This window comes from Benincasa hispida, chromosome 11 (assembly GCF_027475165.1).
Source record: "Benincasa hispida cultivar pf3 chromosome 11, pf3_genome.v1.1, whole genome shotgun sequence".
Lineage (NCBI taxonomy): Eukaryota > Viridiplantae > Streptophyta > Magnoliopsida > Cucurbitales > Cucurbitaceae > Benincasa > Benincasa hispida.
Window position 1 is genome coordinate 74283054 of NC_143488.1, and position 18606 is coordinate 74301659.

The 18606-nt window shown below is 35.3% G+C and overlaps 1 protein-coding gene across 2 annotated transcripts; it reads left to right on the forward strand.

Moving 5' to 3' along the window:
* The first annotated feature begins 1999 nt into the window (after positions 1–1999).
* On the forward strand, positions 2000–17858 carry LOC120090317 (ubiquitin carboxyl-terminal hydrolase 8-like). 2 transcript variants are annotated; one of them, XR_005485511.2, is made up of 13 exons: positions 2000–3117; positions 3562–3765; positions 7079–7220; positions 9470–9529; positions 9621–9716; positions 11399–11743; positions 11823–11963; positions 12053–12223; positions 12558–12815; positions 14276–14424; positions 15802–16127; positions 16683–16956; positions 17270–17858. XR_005485511.2 is itself a non-coding variant. In XM_039047892.2 (13 exons), exons 1-13 carry the CDS (start codon positions 2801–2803, stop codon positions 17381–17383), a joined length of 2832 nt encoding a protein of 943 aa, XP_038903820.1. In that variant the 5' UTR covers positions 2000–2800; the 3' UTR covers positions 17384–17858. The 2 variants fall into 2 exon arrangements, 1 of the variants encoding a protein (XP_038903820.1); XM_039047892.2 differs by having other exon boundaries at positions 15802–16362.
* The last annotated feature ends 748 nt before the right edge of the window (positions 17859–18606 follow it).

Sequence of the window (18606 nt, forward strand, 5' to 3'; positions counted from 1 at the left end):
AATACTTTGTTATGAACATGCATGCTTTAATCCTAAAATTAATGTAGTTAGAATACTTAGAATCCCGATTGCTTTCGCATGCTTATAGTTAACTCTTACATGGTATCCCTTTCCAATATTTTCTCGGTCGCCCACAACCCTCTAACCAAATTAAAATCATCTCGTATGAATGTTATCTTCTTCTCCATGATGCTGAAACTTACAACATCTAGATTCTTATTGGTGACCTCCCTTAAAATAAATGGTACACAAGCTGACCATTGAATATAAGGTTGACGTCCGACCAAAGCATGTTTTACGAACACACGCCCATTTGTGTTTCGGTTAACTTCTTCTTAATAAGTGCATTTATCTTGACAATGTGGACCAAACAAGATATGGTAGCAGGAAAATATTTTTCAGCTGGGACTGAATGCACTATCTTAAATCTAGCAAACATATATGATTGGGTATTAAAAGATATAAGATTTAGTATAAAAGTTATACAATCGAGTATTAAAAACTATACGAAAATTATATAAAGCTATACGATCGATTATATTAACCATACGATCTAATATTAAAAGCTATAAAATCGATTATACATGAGCTATATGATCTAGTATTAAAAGCTATATGGTCGATTATATTAACCATACAATCTAGTATTAAAAGCTATGTAGTCGATTATATATAAGCTATATGATCTAGTATTAAAAGCTATACATTCTGGTAAAGCTATACACTCGATTATATAAATCTATGCGATATAGTATTAAAAGCTATACGAACCCTAGCCCATGTACTGAACAATTATACACCTTCTGTTGTGGCTAAACATTAAGAAAACGACGAGCAAGAGTAACATACCTTTCAGATTACAGGAATGGTGGAGACAAAGTTGAAATGAAGGCGAAAATGGTTCAAAACGCTCGGGGATGATGATAGAAAAATCAAGAGAAGACTGAGAAAAGCTTTGCACGGGAGGGAATGTGGAGGATTATTCATTTTGTAAGAGGCGTGCTTTTTAAGTGGATTTTCAAACGAGGGTATTTGAGGACTTTCACATAGTAGAAAGGTCACAAGTAATTAAGGCTTTAGGAATGGGCTAGTCATAGAAAAGTTGTGGATTATTGGGTCATTTTGTACAATTTTCCTAATTGTGTATACTAACTTCTAATTTTCTTAAAACTACGAAAAAAATACTCTTTTTGTTCGAGGTTTTGAGTATAATTTTCGTATAGTATTTTGGTTTCAAAATGTTAACATTTTTATTTGCGAGTTTTAAATTTTGTCTTCATCTGGTCTTTATATTTATAAACATTATACTTTTACTCATGAGTTTTCATTAATATTCACTTTTGGTACTCAACATTCATTCTCAGCTATCTAATTTAGAATAATTACTGTGTGGGAAATTTTAATTAATTTTAATATTAATGGGAAACTAGTGTATGATAATTTAATTAAATTTAGTTACTTCATATAGTATACACCAACAATGTACACATTTTTTTTCTGGTTATTCGATCACATAAGCCCACTACTAGTTAAATATGCCTGGCTTGGAGTAGTTTGACATTGAGTGTCCTAAAAAATTCTCGTAAGAAGCAAAACGGTGAAGATATAGCATGCAAGATAAACATATGTTGGGTTGTAAGGAGAATTTTCACTTTCATAAGCGGTGGAAGACGAGTAAGATGTGCTCATGTCGCAGGGGATTTAGGAAAATATCAATATGTAGAGACAATCTTCTATTTCAAAAGCGATCAAAGAAAAGTAAGTGACTTGCCTAGGTCGTAGGTCAACCATGCGTCTTCACTTCTGGTGGATCAATTATAGAAATTCTAAAATACAACGTGCTTGGCTTGAGTTAGAAAAAAATGATTAAAAGACCAATATCTTAAGCCTAAGATGGTTTTTGCCCCATTTTCTAAAACTTGAGAATTTTGGCATTTTGCTTATAACATCATCAAGCAACTTTACAAAAATACCTTTAGTTTCACTCTCTTCCTTCTTCCTTGCAATTTCTTCATTCTTTTTTTCTTCTTCTTATTCTCTATCACTTTCCATTAGGTGAGACCACCCTTTTATTCTCTTTCTCCATGGAGACCACATATCTTCTTTGGTGAGACCATACAACTAGCTTCAACGAGATGTTCTTCTTTAACCCACATTTCTTATCCAGCGAGACCAAGCTTTTCTTCTCCAGCCAATTTCTTCTTTTCTCTTTCTCTTTCATTGTGTTGTAGAGTGAGACATAGAGCAGAGAGCAAGGTTGGAGAGTGAGAAAACGAGAGAGCAAGAGTAAACAGTAAGATTGAGTGCAGAGAGCGACATCAAGCGTTAGAGAGTGAGATGGAGCACTAGAGAGTAAGACCGAAGAGCAAAACTATGAGAGAAAGGGAGAGAGGAAGCTATTTGCGAGAGGAAAGAGAGCGAGAGAATCAGAGAGCGTATGCGAGAGAGTTTCGTTATGATAATTCCATTTGCATTTGACGTCAACAAAGGGTTAAAACTCATTTTCAAAAGATGGATCAAATCTTATTTCAAATCTCATTTTCTCCCTCTATTCGAGTCATCCATACAAAAACCTCTCGAGGTGACTCCACTTATTTTGAAAGGTCTCATTCTATGAAGTTATCTCACCATGTAAGAGCCAAACTTTCTTGAAATGCATATCAACCACAAGCAAAAAAAGAAGATCAAGAGAGAGCAAAATAAGAGAGATGTGGCCCTTTGGAAGAGCTACCAATGAAAAAAGCAGATTCCATGGCGATTCAATACCTTTTACTGTGATTTGGCCAGCCACTGTTGCTATATGACCCGATTATCAGTTGCCACCCGTTTCTCGCCTCTCTCCTTCTTCAACTTCAACCTCAAACCCACCCGTTTTCTCTCTTTCCTCAACCTCTCTCGTCTATCTCTTTCGACTCTTCATCTCTGCAAGTCCCTCGCTCGTCTTCTTGCCTCCAAAACCCTAGCCCTTTTCACCATGGACGATCTCTTCCCCAATGACGATGAGTTTTGGGACATCGATGTTGGTTCTCGCTCCCGACCCCCGCAGCGCCCCCGCCTGCTTGATGATTTTGATTATGACGATAATGATGGCGAGAAGGTCTATTTTGTTCCCTTCAGGTATTGATGGGGTTCTTTCTGTTGCTCATTTTGTTGTTTTACTTCGAGGGTCATGAAATTTAATAATACAAACGGGGAAATGGGTTTGGGATTTTGATGGTTTTGGATTTGTGAAAGTTGGGCTAGTTGTTCTGTTTTTGGCGCGTTTGGGAGTTTAGCTGTGATTGGTTTGATTGTAAGTTAGTGTAGTTTGGATTGCATGGGGGGGTGGATGGAATTTTATTGGTTGGAAGATCTGGGAGTTTGGAATCTGCGTTTATTCTTTCATTTCATTCTTTTATTTTTCAGATTTCTCGCTGTTTCTTACCTTTATAGTGTCATAACTGGGAACTAAGTGGTTTGTTTGGTTTATGATTATGTAAATTGGTTTTGGTTGAGTTAGACAGTGCATTTAGAAGCCAATTCCTCTTTCACAATTTAACTTTGCTTTTGCACGGATTTTAGGTGGTGGCAGGAAACTCAAAATGATAGTGATCAAGTAGTAGGTGTTTTATATAGTGTGTCATCAGATGAGGATGCTGATTCAGGAATTCTGTTGGAGCTGAGGAAAGAAAAAGTTCACAAAGAATATAATGGTGCGGAAGAGGGGTTTTCTGGTCGTGAATACGCCCTGATTGGAGAAGCCATGTGGTTGCAGGCCCTAAAGCGGTGAGGCATGATCCTTTTGCTATTTGTTTATAATTACTGCCCTTTGTTTGTAGCATCTATAGATAAGGGCCCTTTACAGTATAAACTTACGAGCGATCATGTATTGGTGATTTACCATTTATCCTCTCCAACGTTTCATAGTTAATGATATATGATGGTCAATGTAATATAGCCTTTTCTTCTTCTTCTTTCCCCCTCTCAACATGGAGGCAAAGGGAAATGCGAATTCAAATATCATCTGGCTGGTCGTTTTTTTCTTTTTTACTTCTAATTAGTTAATTATGGAACTCCCATGCGGAGTTCTAGAAACTTTGAAGAAAAATGCGGTATTCTAGACGTTCCTCATCTTTCCCTGTAGTAGGGCATATGGTCTTACACAAATATTTTAGCAGTAACTTACCGGAAAAATGCATGTCCAGCAACAAAGTTAAAAAATTGTTTAGGGGTGTAGATATCTGTGAACTGAAAACGAAGTGAAGCCTGTATTAAAAGATACAGCCTTTTTAGCTATGCGGTGATGTAGATTCACGAAGGAGGAAGCTGGAAGCACTCTGGCTATCTCTTGGAAATATGGGAAAGATTGGAAAGTTCAGCAGCTCCAGATGTCGTTTACTCTCTATAATTAAAGAGAGACAGTGTCTAAAACTCTACAATTTAGCTTGAATTCAAGAAACTAGAAAATAAAAGCGTAAGATATATGTTGTTATGATAATGATGTAGAAACTTTGTAATGGATTTGCCTTTATAATCTAACAGATAACTTAGCGAACAGAAAGGAGAAAGACAAGAGGTTCTAGATGTTCGAGGCTTCAAGGTTATTTTCTACCAAAATGGTTTTAATCACCTCTTCCCAAAAATATCATCTTACCCACCCAACTTTCTAAACAAATATGGAAACAGAAGCTCCTAAGAAGGTCAACAGTCTTCATGGGATCTCTTTGGTGCGAGGGAATGAATACCAATGGAAGAGTCATTATAATTCCCAAATATCTTCTAGGTTTAGTAGTGAACCTGCGGAAGGATAATTGTTGATGTCCAAATATCACAGGGAACCCCCCCACTCAACCAAATATCTTTTAGTTGCTGCATGCATCTTGTGCATATAAGAAAATGAAACAGTGTAACATCTCACCTCTAACTGGAAGTCTGTCCTCTAATGGTGATATGTATTGCCAATTTTTTTTTGATAGTCAAGGTGAAAGAATTATCAAGTTTTTTGTAAGTCTTCTTCAAAGGGCAGAATAAATTCCTGTGGAGTACTGCTATTAAAGCTCTTCTTTTAGGAAATTTGGTTATAAATTCGCAGAACTTCTACACATAACACAATTGGTTTATCTATAATGATGTCTTTTGGAAATATTTTATGATTTAGCGTCAAAATGGAGCTCTCTTTATGGACTTTTTGTAATTATCCTATTTTGAGCTATTGGCACCAATTGGAATGCTTTGATGTGTGTGTGTGCGTGTCTATATATAATTTGATGTTTTGGGAGTATGTCTTATCCCCTCTTTTTCATTCTTTAAGGGTTAGTAAGGTGCTTCTTATTAATACCCCCCCAGAAAAAAGGGAAAGAAAGAAAGAGAGGGATTTTTTTCAACTTAGCTTCCTTATTGAAGGCACTAGTTCAACGTTTTCCTTTCCCGTGATCTCTTTGGAATTGGAGCCCTTTTCTTGTATAGTTAGTTAGCCTTTGTTTTGGCTCATTTGGTTGGGCTTTGTTTCTGTATGTTCCTTTGTTCTCTTTAGCGTTTCTCATTGAAAAATTTGATTCTCGTAAAAAGAAAAGATTGGTTCATAATTAGTTTTTGCTCATACCAAAATTCAAACGCCAAACCTGACCTCTTTGTCTTTCATATGTAACGTAACAATTCTACTCAAGTCAACTATCAATATATAAAATGGTAGAGTTTGAGGTACTATGGAAAGAGTGAAACCATAGAGTTTTTTTGGACTAAGAACAATTGGTTCCCCCTTTGAATTCTTATGGTTGGACTAGAATGCTGCTGGTCGATGTCGATTATCCTTTCCATTCAACGAAGGAGTTTTTCTGGTCTAGCATTGTCAGAGCTGTTTTGTGAAAGATTTGGGAAACAAAAAATGCAAGAATTTTCCAAGGCAAAGATAAATCCTTTGGAGCTATATATGTTTAATGCCCTCTTATGGTGTACGAGAAAGATTTTGGAAAGATTTGATGGTTGCATCAAATTGGCACCTTATTATTCCAAATGACACCAACAATTTACTTAATTAGTCTCTCAATGACCACCCTTACACAAAAAGGAAAAAGAATTTTTGGATGCATCTCATTCGGGCTTTTTTGTGGATAACTTGGAGAGAGAGCAACAATTGCCTCTTTGGGTGGTCACTACCTTGTTCCAATAATATTTTTGTTCTTCTTGCTTCCTGGTGGTCCTAAAAAGACAATTTGGTTAGCTCTTTTGCAAGCGTTCTTTTGGACTCTTTGGGTCGAACACAATGACTGTCTTTTATAGACTGTTTCTCCTCTTTTGATCGCCTTTTGGATTTGGTTCTATCTACTGCGTTTTCACCAAGTAATTTTTTTGCTCATTTTAGTTTATTTATAATCTCTAATTGGAGGTCTTTGTTGTAATAAGCTTTTTTTTCCTCCTACCCCCTTCCCCCTTCCCATTTATCAATGAAATGTTTTTCATTTTTATTTATCAATAAAATGTTTCTATTTTTTTAAAAAAAGCTTGTCATTTTTTTTTTGGTTTCACAAACACCTGAGACAAGAGTTAAAGGGGGAGAGACTGAACAAAAAGTTATAAATTCTTGAGTTGTTTTGGTAATTTAAACTACTGAATTCATTTTCTCATATACACCGAATTGCTTTGTTGAATTTAAATAATTTAACAATAAATAGCTACAAGAACTATGAGTGTTTAACTCTTTTTGATTGATAAGTTCAAGTCATGAAAGAATTAGACATACACGAGTCAACAAATACAGTAAAACAGTAGAATTGGAGAAGTGTAAGTGATTGGAAGAATTCACATATGGTGGTTTTATAGAGAAGCAAAACTTATTTTGTGATACCAAATATAAAATATTAAATTTTACAAAACTAGGTAGGAACCAATTTTTAAATTCAATAGCATAATATTTGGGAGCGTTGAGCTTGTGGGGACGGGGGGGGGGTGGGGTGGGGTGGGGTTGGTACAGCTTTATTCCTGCCTATATCTGGAATTTGGTGAGTTTTCTGGCTTTTATATGGAGTGAGACATTACATTCCTATTGAATGTGGCTGGTTTTTGCTGTGGCGTATTGTATTGATATGTCCTGATTTGATAGGCATAATGACTTTGAAGCAACATCGAATTATGGTGGCCGGCATTTCAGAGCTGAAGATACATTGCAGGATGTTTTTCCTTTGCAAATTAGGATCTTGGTTTCACGGAATACAAATTTGTTAACTGTGAAGATAAACCGAAAGGTGATTTCTCTATCTTGCCTCTAACACTAGTTACTAATACTGAAAATCTACCTACTTAGACTCTGATTACTATCTCTTTGCATCTAAAGGGACAGAATCAATGTGTAAAATATTTGGGATGAAATCTTTGTTAGAGAAGAATTACTTCCATTAAAATGAAGATAAGCTATCTTCCCTGAAGCTGCCCAAGGAGGTTAAAAGGAGCTCTAGCTTATTGGCGACAGAGGTCCGATAAAATTAATGTATTGGAGCCAGGAATAATTATAAATTTCCTTGATAAAAAACACCAAAGAGAGCCAGTGAAGATGCCCCAGCTATTTGATTCCTACATTAGCTCTCTTAGAAAGCTCTACTATTCGTCTCTAACCATACTTTCCAACAAAAATTTTCCTTTTAAAAAAAGACTCTCTAGAGTTCAAACTTTTCCTTGCTAAAATGCATTCCTCTCCAACCAAACCCCATTTGTAAATTTTGGAACGGAAGGAAGTGTTGTCTTCTACTTGGGCAAGGAATTCAAAATCTACAAAATTTAATTTATGTGCACTTTTATTCTGTAAATGGAATCTTCTTGAGCTTACCTTTGTTGATCACATTCTGGAACGTCTTGTGCTCTTTTCTTATGTATTTCTTCCTCTCATTTTTAATAAAGAAATAAAACCTGTCAATTCCTTATTAATAAACAGTCTCTCTCCTTTAATGTGGTCCTTGAATAGTCTCCATCCCCACCCCAAAATAGAAACAAAAGAATCCTGCAACTATGATAAATCCATACAGAAGTCTCAAAAGGAGGGCCATTTGGATGCCCCATGAAGCTGGTATTCTATAATGTTTGTGGCCTGGGATCTTGGAGAAGTGATCCTTTATCAAGACTCAAAATTTCGTCATGCTACCAGAAAGGTTGATTTGGAGCTCCTCATCTATTGGGTGGGGAACCTTACACTCCATTAGTGCTGTGGGTGGTATCCTCGTTATGTGGGCAACCTACCTTTGCTTACAAGAACTTGGATATCATTGAAGGTTCTTTCCCTTTTATCTTTACACATTTCAACTCCTTTTATCTACTTCATAATTATTGACTTACCTCAAACAGAAGTTTTGATTGGTCCAGTCATTGTCAAAATGTCCTCTCTCCCCCATATTGATCGCTTGCCTTTCACTCATTGCTCCTTGGAAATTTGGGACTGACTCTCTTTAGGAGATGGGAGATCATCACTTCCAACCATTTTCACATTGCCCAAATCTTTGGGGATTTAAACTCTTCCGATTTCTTTGGATTAGCCACGAAAATTTTGTTTTTCTGAACTTAAAATGGTGATTGATATCCGATTATCAACTGTCAAATGTGGTACAAAAAAAGGTCCCTTGCATGCTCTCTCCCCAACTTGGTGCCGATTTTGTTGACGGGCAACAGAGACTCAATCCCACTTATTCATCCACTGCTCCTTTGCCTTTTTTTTTTTTTTTTTTTTTTTTTGAATTTTTTGCACGCCAGTTTCAGGTGGTCCATGCATACAAGCATCTTGGATCTTATTTCAAGCATTTTTGTTGGGCATTCTTTCAAGAATGAGATCAAACTCTTTGGATAAATATAGTGAAAGCTTTCCTTTGGAATCTATCATTTTCTTTACAATAGGAAACAAGTCTCTTCTTTAAGATAATGAAATGAGACTAATGCTCAAATTACAATAAACTGAAAAGGATCAGGAAGTGTACCCGGGCATCTTAATTAGGTTGATATCCCCTTAGCACCTCCATCATATCCAAAAAGACTAAAGGAACACAATCAAAATTACAACCAAAATTACAACCAAAGCGAGAGTCCAACCCAAACATCTAAGGTACACTACCAAAGTACTATGGACTGTATAACTCCAAGCTGAGGAAAAATAGAATTAAACAAAATAAACATCTATCGTTGGAGAGGAATAATACGATTCTCAATGAGACCGCATATACCTGTGAAGCCTTCTTAAACAGTATCCTTATGGCTACGTGTTGGTGTAGAGTGTAAACATCTTCCTCCTTTTTCTGATTATGTTGTAACATTACTTTTGGCCAAATGGATGACCTTTTTGTAACTCCATTTTTGTGCTCTTGAGTTTTATCCCATCCTCTTTGGTAATATTTCGGTTATTTAATGAAATATCTATTTCTTTGGGAAAAAAAAAAGCGACTTTCTGAGAATTTCTTGTTTACCATTTTCTCCCCTTATTTGTATATTATGTATCTGATAGAAAATGTCTTTTCAGGACAACTCAGCTGACTTTTATAATAGAGCTTCCATAATTTTCAATTCAAACTCTGAACTGGTAAGTTAGCGTACATTTAACATTGCAAGTTTTGTTAAACTTCTTGTTCCATGGTACTAATATCTATTTACCCCTTTAATCTAATTGGCAGTTTCACATTTGGGACTTCTCAGGGCAAACAAATAAACTTTTCACAAATAACTCGAACAATTTTCTTGATGATTCACTTGTTCAACGAGTCAAAGAGGCAAGTATATCTGTATCCAAGCAATAGGAGCTGAATAGTTATTTCAATGTTCTGTTGAGTTCATTGTCAAATGCTATGCAAAACCTTGGTACTGAATTTGAATCAATAATGGAAGTTTCTGGAAGTGGGGTATGCACGTATAGACTTCCTCCGCCCTCCGTTTAATCAAGAAGATTTTGTATCATCCTAGATGAATATGATTAAACTTACAATTAAGCAATATTTGTTTATTTTGGGAGACTATTATTTGTTATACATGGTGAAGCCTTTACTGTGCCATCTTTGCCGGTTTGATTTTGATCCTTTTGGTTTTGATCCTTTTCATTAATTAGTGTAGATAAAACCCTGCTCTTACATGCTTTAGATTTTTTGATATAAACAACAACTTTCATTGAGAAAAAAAGAAAGAAAACAAGGCTGCACAAAATACAAGCCCAATAACACACCCCTACTAAAGGAAGGAGTTCCAACTAAGTAAAATGCTACCAAGAGAATAGTTACAAAAAAGCTTCGAAACAGAAGCCCAAAGGGACACATGAAACCTCCCTTTATTCTTTGCATTGATCAGTTCAGATTTGCAATAATTTGTTTATTTTATGGTTACGTAATCAGCCTTTTAGGCTAAATGATCGTGAATGGTGGACCCCTTGTTGCCGCCAAGAATTCATTAAAGATATTGGCGGACTTGTATCCTTAGAAAAAATTAAAGAGAGTGATTGATTCAATGATACTTCAACCACATCCATTGCCTTTATATCAAACAAAGGATGACAAAAATCTAAAGAAATCGAAGAAGGATTAGAGGAAGGAAACACCGAGGCCACAAAATGGCCTCGGAATGCATCCTTTTGTCTAGAGATGGTATTGCCATGGAAACAAAGCATACACTCCAAAAATAAATTTTCGAACCTTTCCCAACGTAGTAATCTCTAAAACCACCACTTGCAGCCACTAAAAAGGATGAAGGCCATACTTCCTTACAATCACCATACGAATACTTACTCTAATGTTATCGATATATTTATGTTATGGGATGCGATGAGGGTCTATGAGCGTGTCAACCTAGTTGAGATGCTGGGTGTACCTGTTGATCCCTAATATTCATATTTGTATTTACTTAGTCTCTTTGTAATTTGAGCAATAGTGCCATTTCATTTCATCAATGAAAAGTGTTGTTTCAGTTATTTATTTATTTTTAAATCTCCATATTCCGCAAGGCTGAGGCTCCACAAAAAAATGCCATGACCACTTAGACAGGAAAGCCTTGTTATGTAATTTGAAGCTCCCAATACCTAATCCTCCTAGGTCCAAAGGCTTCCAATTTACATAGATGGAGAAGTTTACTGATTTTGTGGGGGGTTTTTAGGTTGTGAGGAACTATAGAATTTTTAGAGGGCTTGAGGGCGTAAGGTGAATGTGTTCTCCCTTGTTAGATTCCATGTTTCTTTTTGTTTTTTTTTTGGGTGTATAAGGCCTTTTTGTAGTTATCCTATAGTTCCTATTTTACTAAATTGGAGCTCCTTTTTGTTTTAGTTGGACTCCTTCTGGTTGGGCTCTATTTTTGTATGCTTCTCTATTTTTCCATTTGTTTTGAGGTGGCTCATACAAAAGAATCATAGAATTCTCTACAAGATCCTATTTGGTTTTTGTTTGCATAATGGGTACCCATTGTCCTTAAACAGGTCCGTCTTGAGTTACAAGTCCATGGAATTTTAGACAGTAAGATGGGTAGATATGGGAAGGATGCTAAGCTAACTGAAGAACAGCGAAAGACTGAAAAGTCCCCCATTATCATAAATGGGATTACGGATAAAGTGAAGTTTCATTTGTCTGAATCCCACCGTATGATAGCTGGAAACAGTTTCAGGGTAGCCAGTCCCATGGGTTTGACAGGATTGCAGAATCTCGGGAATACTTGCTTCATGAATAGTGCTCTTCAATGCTTGGTGCATACTCCAAAGCTTGTTGATTATTTCCTTGGAAATTTCCAAAAGGAGATAAATTATGAAAATCCTTTGGGAATGAAAGTAAGTTATTATCCATGTGGCCCTATTAGGCGTTTTAAAACGGCTCTTCCCATTCAATTAACTTGTCATATCTATCTAGGGAGAACTTGCTTTAGCATTTGGAGACTTGCTCAGGAAACTTTGGGCCCCTGGCTCGAAGTCAGTGCCTCCAAGAATGTTTAAACTTAAACTTGCTAATTTTGCTCCCCAGTTCAGTGGTTATAATCAGCACGATTCCCAGGTTAGTCTAGTCATTCTTTTTTGTTTGCACTGTTGATCTTCCTCCTTTTATCTGGTGTCATAAACGCATGCTAAACATATAATGTGCAGGAATTTCTTTCTTTTTTGTTGGATGGCCTTCATGAAGATCTAAATCGTGTTAAGTCCAAGCCATATTTCGAAGCAAAGGATGTAGAGGGCCGCGAAGACGAAGAAGTAGCAGAAGAATATTGGCAAAATCACCTTGCTCGTAATGATTCTATTATAGTTGATTTGTGCCAGGTGGGTTTTTTCAGTTTGCCAGAATTCTTAAGTTTTTTTTTGCCCAAGGGTTTGCTCATTCTCTTCCTTAATCTTAGTTTTTCTGCTGCAAGTTTACATACAAGTATGCAGCCAAGGTCCTGATTTGCTTTTGTAATTAACTTACTGGGGCCTTTGCTTCCCTGCAACTAGGTTCTCAACGGTTGATCTTTAATTTATTACTTCTTTAGGTCTCATAAAGAAGTTCACTTCTTTTAGTCTAGTGATTGGAATAAGTGTTTCTCGTCCATCTACCTGTTGCTGGGGAATTCCTTAGCTCTCAACTGGCTTTCCTTTTTTCTCTTTATAACTGTAGGGTCAGTACCGGTCAACATTGGTGTGCCCTGCTTGCAATAAGTTGTCAGTTACATTTGATCCATTTATGTACCTTTCTTTGCCATTGCCGTCAACAACAATGCGTAGTATGACCCTGATGGTAATTTCATGTGATGGGATTACATTGCCTTCTACGTTTACCATATCAGTGCCAAAGTCTGGAAGATTGAAAGATCTTATTGATGCTTTAAGCACTGCTTGTTCTTTGAGAGCGGATGAGACCCTGTTGGTAGCTGAGGTATGCTTATAAATTGGTATAGCGACATACGGCGACTTACTTTTTTGACGTATAAGTAGTTTTGGAGGCCTTTTTTTAGGGTGTTCCATTTTGTGGGTATATATACTATATATACATTCTCTTATATTCTTTCATTTTTTTCTCATGGAAAGTTGGTATTTTATTAAAAAAAAAAAGAAAAGAAAAGAAAAGAAATAATGAAAGAAAAAGAAAAGAAGAAGAAAACAGTGAGTTGATATTATTATTATTTTTTTTGTTAATATGGTAATGGGATGCGAGGCTCTGGTTGAAAGCATATGGGATTGAGAAGTTGTATTGATTGGTTTCCTTGCATCTTCAGCCCACAAGCATTTAATACACACACATGCAGACACAAGAATTTCACTTAGGAGAGGGCCACCAGAAACAAGTCCAGAACAACGTTACTAACAAAAAAGATGTTGCAGATTGTGGCTCCTATTGTTTATGATTGAGGATAATAGATAATAGATATCTAAATTTAGTAGACATCCATAGGGGAGCGAGAGCCACTCCAAAATCTTTCCAATATCCTCTGCACCAGTGTATAGTATCCTTCTTATCTTAAACCAAGTACTTTAGGTAATATAGAAGAAAGTTTCATAACCCTTCGTCTTCGTCTTTTTAAAAACATTAGCCATACTTTGACCACCCATTCTAGGAGCCATAGTAACATCAAGAACATCAAGAATATACAAAGAGAGCTCAATTTATAGTGAGATTTGGCTCCTAAGCAATCAACCAACAAGCCAAAGAAAACCAAGAATATAAAGAATTGGTTCTTTTGAACCAGAACAACTAGCTAACTAAATTAGAATAGAAATAGCATCTGAGCTGATCAGCACCCAAATAAAGATGGAAAAAGGGCTAATCAGGTACACCGAAATTTGTACCAAATATTTGTAATAAAGTGACATCTCCCTAAAGCATGATCCAAGTTTAATCCCTATTACACAGAGCAGACCACTGAATGCATAAAGCCAACGGTCATCCAGGAATTTTTTTTTTTGCGACTTTAAGAATTAAGATTCCCCAAAGCATTATTTGCAAACGACTAAAAAACAGAGAGAAGAATCTAGTCTTCTCTGGAAAAAGAATTATTTGCAAACGACTAAAAACCTGAAAGTTTGGAGTCCAAAAGTGAGTCGTAAATTTTGGGAAGAGATGTGAATTCTGTGTTTCAAGAGCAATGCAGATAATTTTGAGGTTTCTAGATTAATTTATTATTTATGTTGAGTTATATCTCAAAGAATTCCTTTTGGTTGCCTTCCATATTGAACTTTGAACCATTGTATGGACCATTGATCATTTAACCTACGCGTGAGCTAAATTTATTGATCATTTAACCTACTCGTGAGCTAAATTTTCATTATACTATAAATTGTGTGTTTGTGTTTTGCAATGTCATTAATCTGGTTTATATGTCTAATGTGAATGAGCAGGTATACAAGAATCGCATCTGTCGTATTCTGGAGGATCCATCTGATTCACTAGCCTTGATTAGGAATGAAGACAAGCTTGTTGCTTATAGGTTACCAAGAGATGATGAATCATCCAAGTTGATTGTCTACATGCATCAGCAGTCGGAAGTGTAAGCTCCTTTTCATATTAATGTGTACCTGTCATTGTTGCCTTCGAGTTATGTTTTTTCCTGAAGCAATCTTCATTTGAATTGCTTAGGCAACCCATTTGATGACCATTTTGATGAAATAGGATTAGGGTAAATTGGGTCATTTCGTATTAATCTTGTTTTTCATTTTAATGATAATATCACTTCTGTTTTTTGCTTTTGACTTTCTAAAAACATTTTTGAAATCACAGGTAAATTTTGAAAGCCAAAAAAGTAGTTTAAAAACAGGTTTCTGTTTTTCAAAAACTCATTTTTCTCCTAATACCTATCTTTTTCCTCCGACATATCTCGTCCCAACAATTTTTTCTAATAATTTTTCTCTAGAAAATCTCTCTAACTTTCAGCGCTATATAATTTTTACTTCTTTTTCTCTCTGAATTTTCCATCTCTTCATAACTCTTTTTATCTCTCTAAAATGCTCATCTTTATGTAACTTTCATCTCTCTTTCCTTTATAACACACCTCTCCAATCTCTCTCCAAAAATTAAATATGTTTCCCAAAATTTTCTCTCTCTAAGTTATTTATTTCTAAAATTTCTCCTTATCTCTCTCTACTAAATAAATCTCCAACTTTTCTCTTGAACTATTTTCTCTCACTACAATTTTTTTTTTAATTTTTATTTATCTTATTTATGTATATTGCTCTATCATATCAATTTACACATTCATTATAATAAAATAACATATGACTCTTAACTTTTCTCTCTCTAAAATTGATCTTTTTATTTAACCTTTTCCCCTCTAAAACTTATCTATTTTCCTTCGCCTTTTTTTTCTTTCTTTCTCTCTAGCTAATATTTTTATGAAATTTAACTAATATTCTCTCCCTAACATCTCTCTTTAATTTCCCACTAAATATTTTTCTTCCATGTTTCTAAAATTACAATGTTTTACTTTTCGCTCTAAAATATTTTTATCCGTCTCTAAATTGGATCGTTTTAGTTATCTGCATAAATCTTCCTCTTTGTTGTAGAAGGGTTGGTCGTCTTATTTTTATATATTTGTATCTTGAGCTTTTCATCATTTCAATAGAAAGTTCTGTTTCCTTTCCTTTTAAAATAAATTCTCAGGCTCTAAATATTTATTTGTCTTTGCATACTTCTCTCTCTCTCTCTCTAAAACACTCCATCTTTCTAAATTTTTCAAAGCTGAAAACTAAAAACTGTTATTACACGTATAAGATTTTGTGTTTAAAAAAACTGTAAAATCAATAACAAAAAACTGAAATGGTTATTAAATAGAGCCTTAAATATTCCTCACTGCTGCAATCTTTACACATGTTAACACTCCTTAACCTCCTCTGCATCTCTCTTCTTTAATTTTATGCTTGGTGATCAGGCATGATAATTCAGGAAAGCTAATTTCAGGCGCGAAAACATTTGGAGCCCCATTTGTAGCAAGAGTGCCTGACTTTTGTCATGAATCAGATATTCGTCAGCTGTTTCTTAAATTTCTTGGTCCGTTAAAAATGCCTGCAGAGGATACACTTAGGAACTGTGACGGTGAAGCTGGCATTTCTGCTAATGATGACTTTGAGATGGATGATGCCTCAGGCCTGACAAACTTGGATACCGACGAGAGTCCAAATGATGAAAATGTTCTAAACTCTGGTTTGCCTGCTGATTTCACATTCTATTTGGCTCATCAGATGGGTGCTTCTGAAGGTACCTTGATTAAATTGGATGAGCCTCTAGTTATCTCCAAGTCAACTGAAAGATTGGATGTGATTGTTATGTGGCCCGACATGATGGTTAATAAATATGATACATGTCTAATGAGTTCATTGCCCGATGTTTCCAAACCAAATTTACATACAAGAAGACTTCAAGAGTCTGTTGATTTGTACAAGTGCCTTGAAGCTTTCTTGAAGGAGGAACCTTTAGGACCTGATGATATGTGGTTAGTTAGTGTGTGCCCTCATATTTATTTTTTTAAAATCTCTTCACTTTTCTTTTTGTTTATTTTCTTTTCATGCTTGGTAAGATTTGTTCCCCTTTCTGAAGCATGTCAGTTACATTTCTCTTTGGACTATAATCATGTTTTTTCTTTTCTTTTCTTTTCTTTTGTTTCCTCTTTTATTTATTTATTTATTATTATTATTATTATTTTTAATTCAGACTTGCTTGCATAGCTTTCATCCCTATATCTTCACTGGGGTTTCCAAGTTATGAATTTATAGGTGTTTAAAAAACACGAAATAATTCTTGTGAATTATGTAGGTATTGTCCTAGATGCAAGAAGCCTCAGCAAGCCAGGAAGAAGTTGGATCTCTGGAGGTTGCCTGAGATTCTTGTCATTCATCTCAAAAGGTTTTCATATAGCCGATTTTTTAAGAACAAGTTGGAAACATTTGTTGATTTTCCCATAGACGATCTAGATCTCTCAAATTACATTGCTTATCAGAATAGCCATTTGAGCAATCGTTACATGTTATATGCTGTTAGTAATCACTATGGAGGGATGGGCGCAGGCCATTATACTGCATATGTTCTTGTAAGTGGTTTTCCTATTAGTTAGAAGCTGTATACAATTATTATTCCATGTACTCTGAAAAAACACTTTTTTAAAGACAACCTAAAAAGTTCAAGGTTCTAATATATTGTGATTAATGGCTTTTACGTTGCACAATTGAAAAACATGCAAATAGTGTACTTGTTTTAGACAAGTTTTTTCCCCTTCAATCTGTTCTCTATTGGCCAAGTCTCTGATGCAAGAAGGGATTAAATAGATTTGAAATCTGATCTTTATCCATATTGATTATGATCTTATTTTATTCTTTCTGACACTGCTTCATCTTCCCCTGCAGCACTGCGGTAAATGGTATGACTTCGATGATGATCGAGTTCTCCCTATCAGCGAAGATGTTGTAAAGTCGTCTGCTGCTTATGTTTTATTCTACAAAAGAATTCCAGAAGTATAATCTGGTAAAGTTTTACACATGGTTTTGAAGGTTAGCTGGACAACACCCTACACCTACAAACCCCAAAGGAGTTTTTCTGGTTTACTTTGTTTAGGAGCAATATCTTCCCCTTACAACATCGTCACTTGTACAACTGTATTCTGTTTGGGAGACAAGAAAAGAAGAAAAAGAAAACTTCTGTACAGCAAGAAAAGCACTTTTGGGGAGAAGTATAAGATTTTTGCCCCCATCATAGGTATGTCTGTAACTCCTTGTATATATAGGACTCACTGCAAAAAGAAATCTTCAGCCAAGCTTTCAATTTTTGGAATGGAGAAAAAGGCATCATCTCTTTTGGTTACTTTCCTTTCTTAATTTTCTGTAAAGTATTGATGGTATGAAATTAAGGAGGGGGTGGGGGTTAATTCTCCATCCAAAGGGATTTCCCTTTGTCAATGATTAACTTACTTACCTTGAATGAAGTGTTTTTATTCCACATCTCTTTGTTTTTCTCTCATTTCTAAATTCTACCGTAGAACACACACACTCCTTTCATTCCGCATTTGATATGACATTACTTGATATATTATTTCATTTTATGGACACTATTCTCAAATACTTCTTTTATGAAAAAAAACAAATGGAGGTAGTATGGCATGGAAAAATGTCCATACTGATGGTATTATAAATTTTCTGTCACTGACGAGAAGTTAATCTCAATAACCCAATTCAATATTAAGTGTTGTTACTTGTTAGTTGAGATGTAGTTAAAATATATGCTTGGTCTAATTACAAGCTTAATTTGCTTGATTTCACACTACCCTTTTTGGCTAAAATAGTCCGTCTTCATTTTTAAAAATAATCATAGGTGTGAAAGGAGAGTTATTTTTGTGATTTGAATTGAAACTTTATAGATCACAAAGGTGGAAGTTTTTCCCCCCTGTTTTTTGGTTTTGTTTTTTCTGTTTCTTTATTATTTCTTTTGAACAAGTATTTCTTAATGTCTCTCATATGAAAAGATGACCGACATTTTTTTTTTTGAGAAATTGCATAGAAGGCCACACGGGAGTTCGAGTTGCATAAATAGCCATTTAGCCATTTTCTAAATTTTAAGATTTATAACCAATAGGTTATGGGGAGGGTCCATCTTCCTACTTAGTTTTTCAATTTTGCCTTGGTCGTCAAAATTGCCATCCCTCTCTTGATCATCCCTAAAAAATCCTTCAATTTTTATGCTTTAAATT

Excerpts from the sequence above, each read along its gene's own strand:
- LOC120090317 (XM_039047892.2), top strand. The coding sequence starts at position 2,801 with ATGACCCGATTATCAGTTGCCACCCGTTTCTCGCCTCTCTCCTTCTTC. Across the intron at positions 3,766-7,078 it reads TGGTTGCAGGCCCTAAAGCG|GCATAATGACTTTGAAGCAA; the intron begins GTGAGGCATGAT and ends CTGATTTGATAG. Across the intron at positions 12,816-14,275 it reads AGACCCTGTTGGTAGCTGAG|GTATACAAGAATCGCATCTG; the intron begins GTATGCTTATAA and ends GTGAATGAGCAG.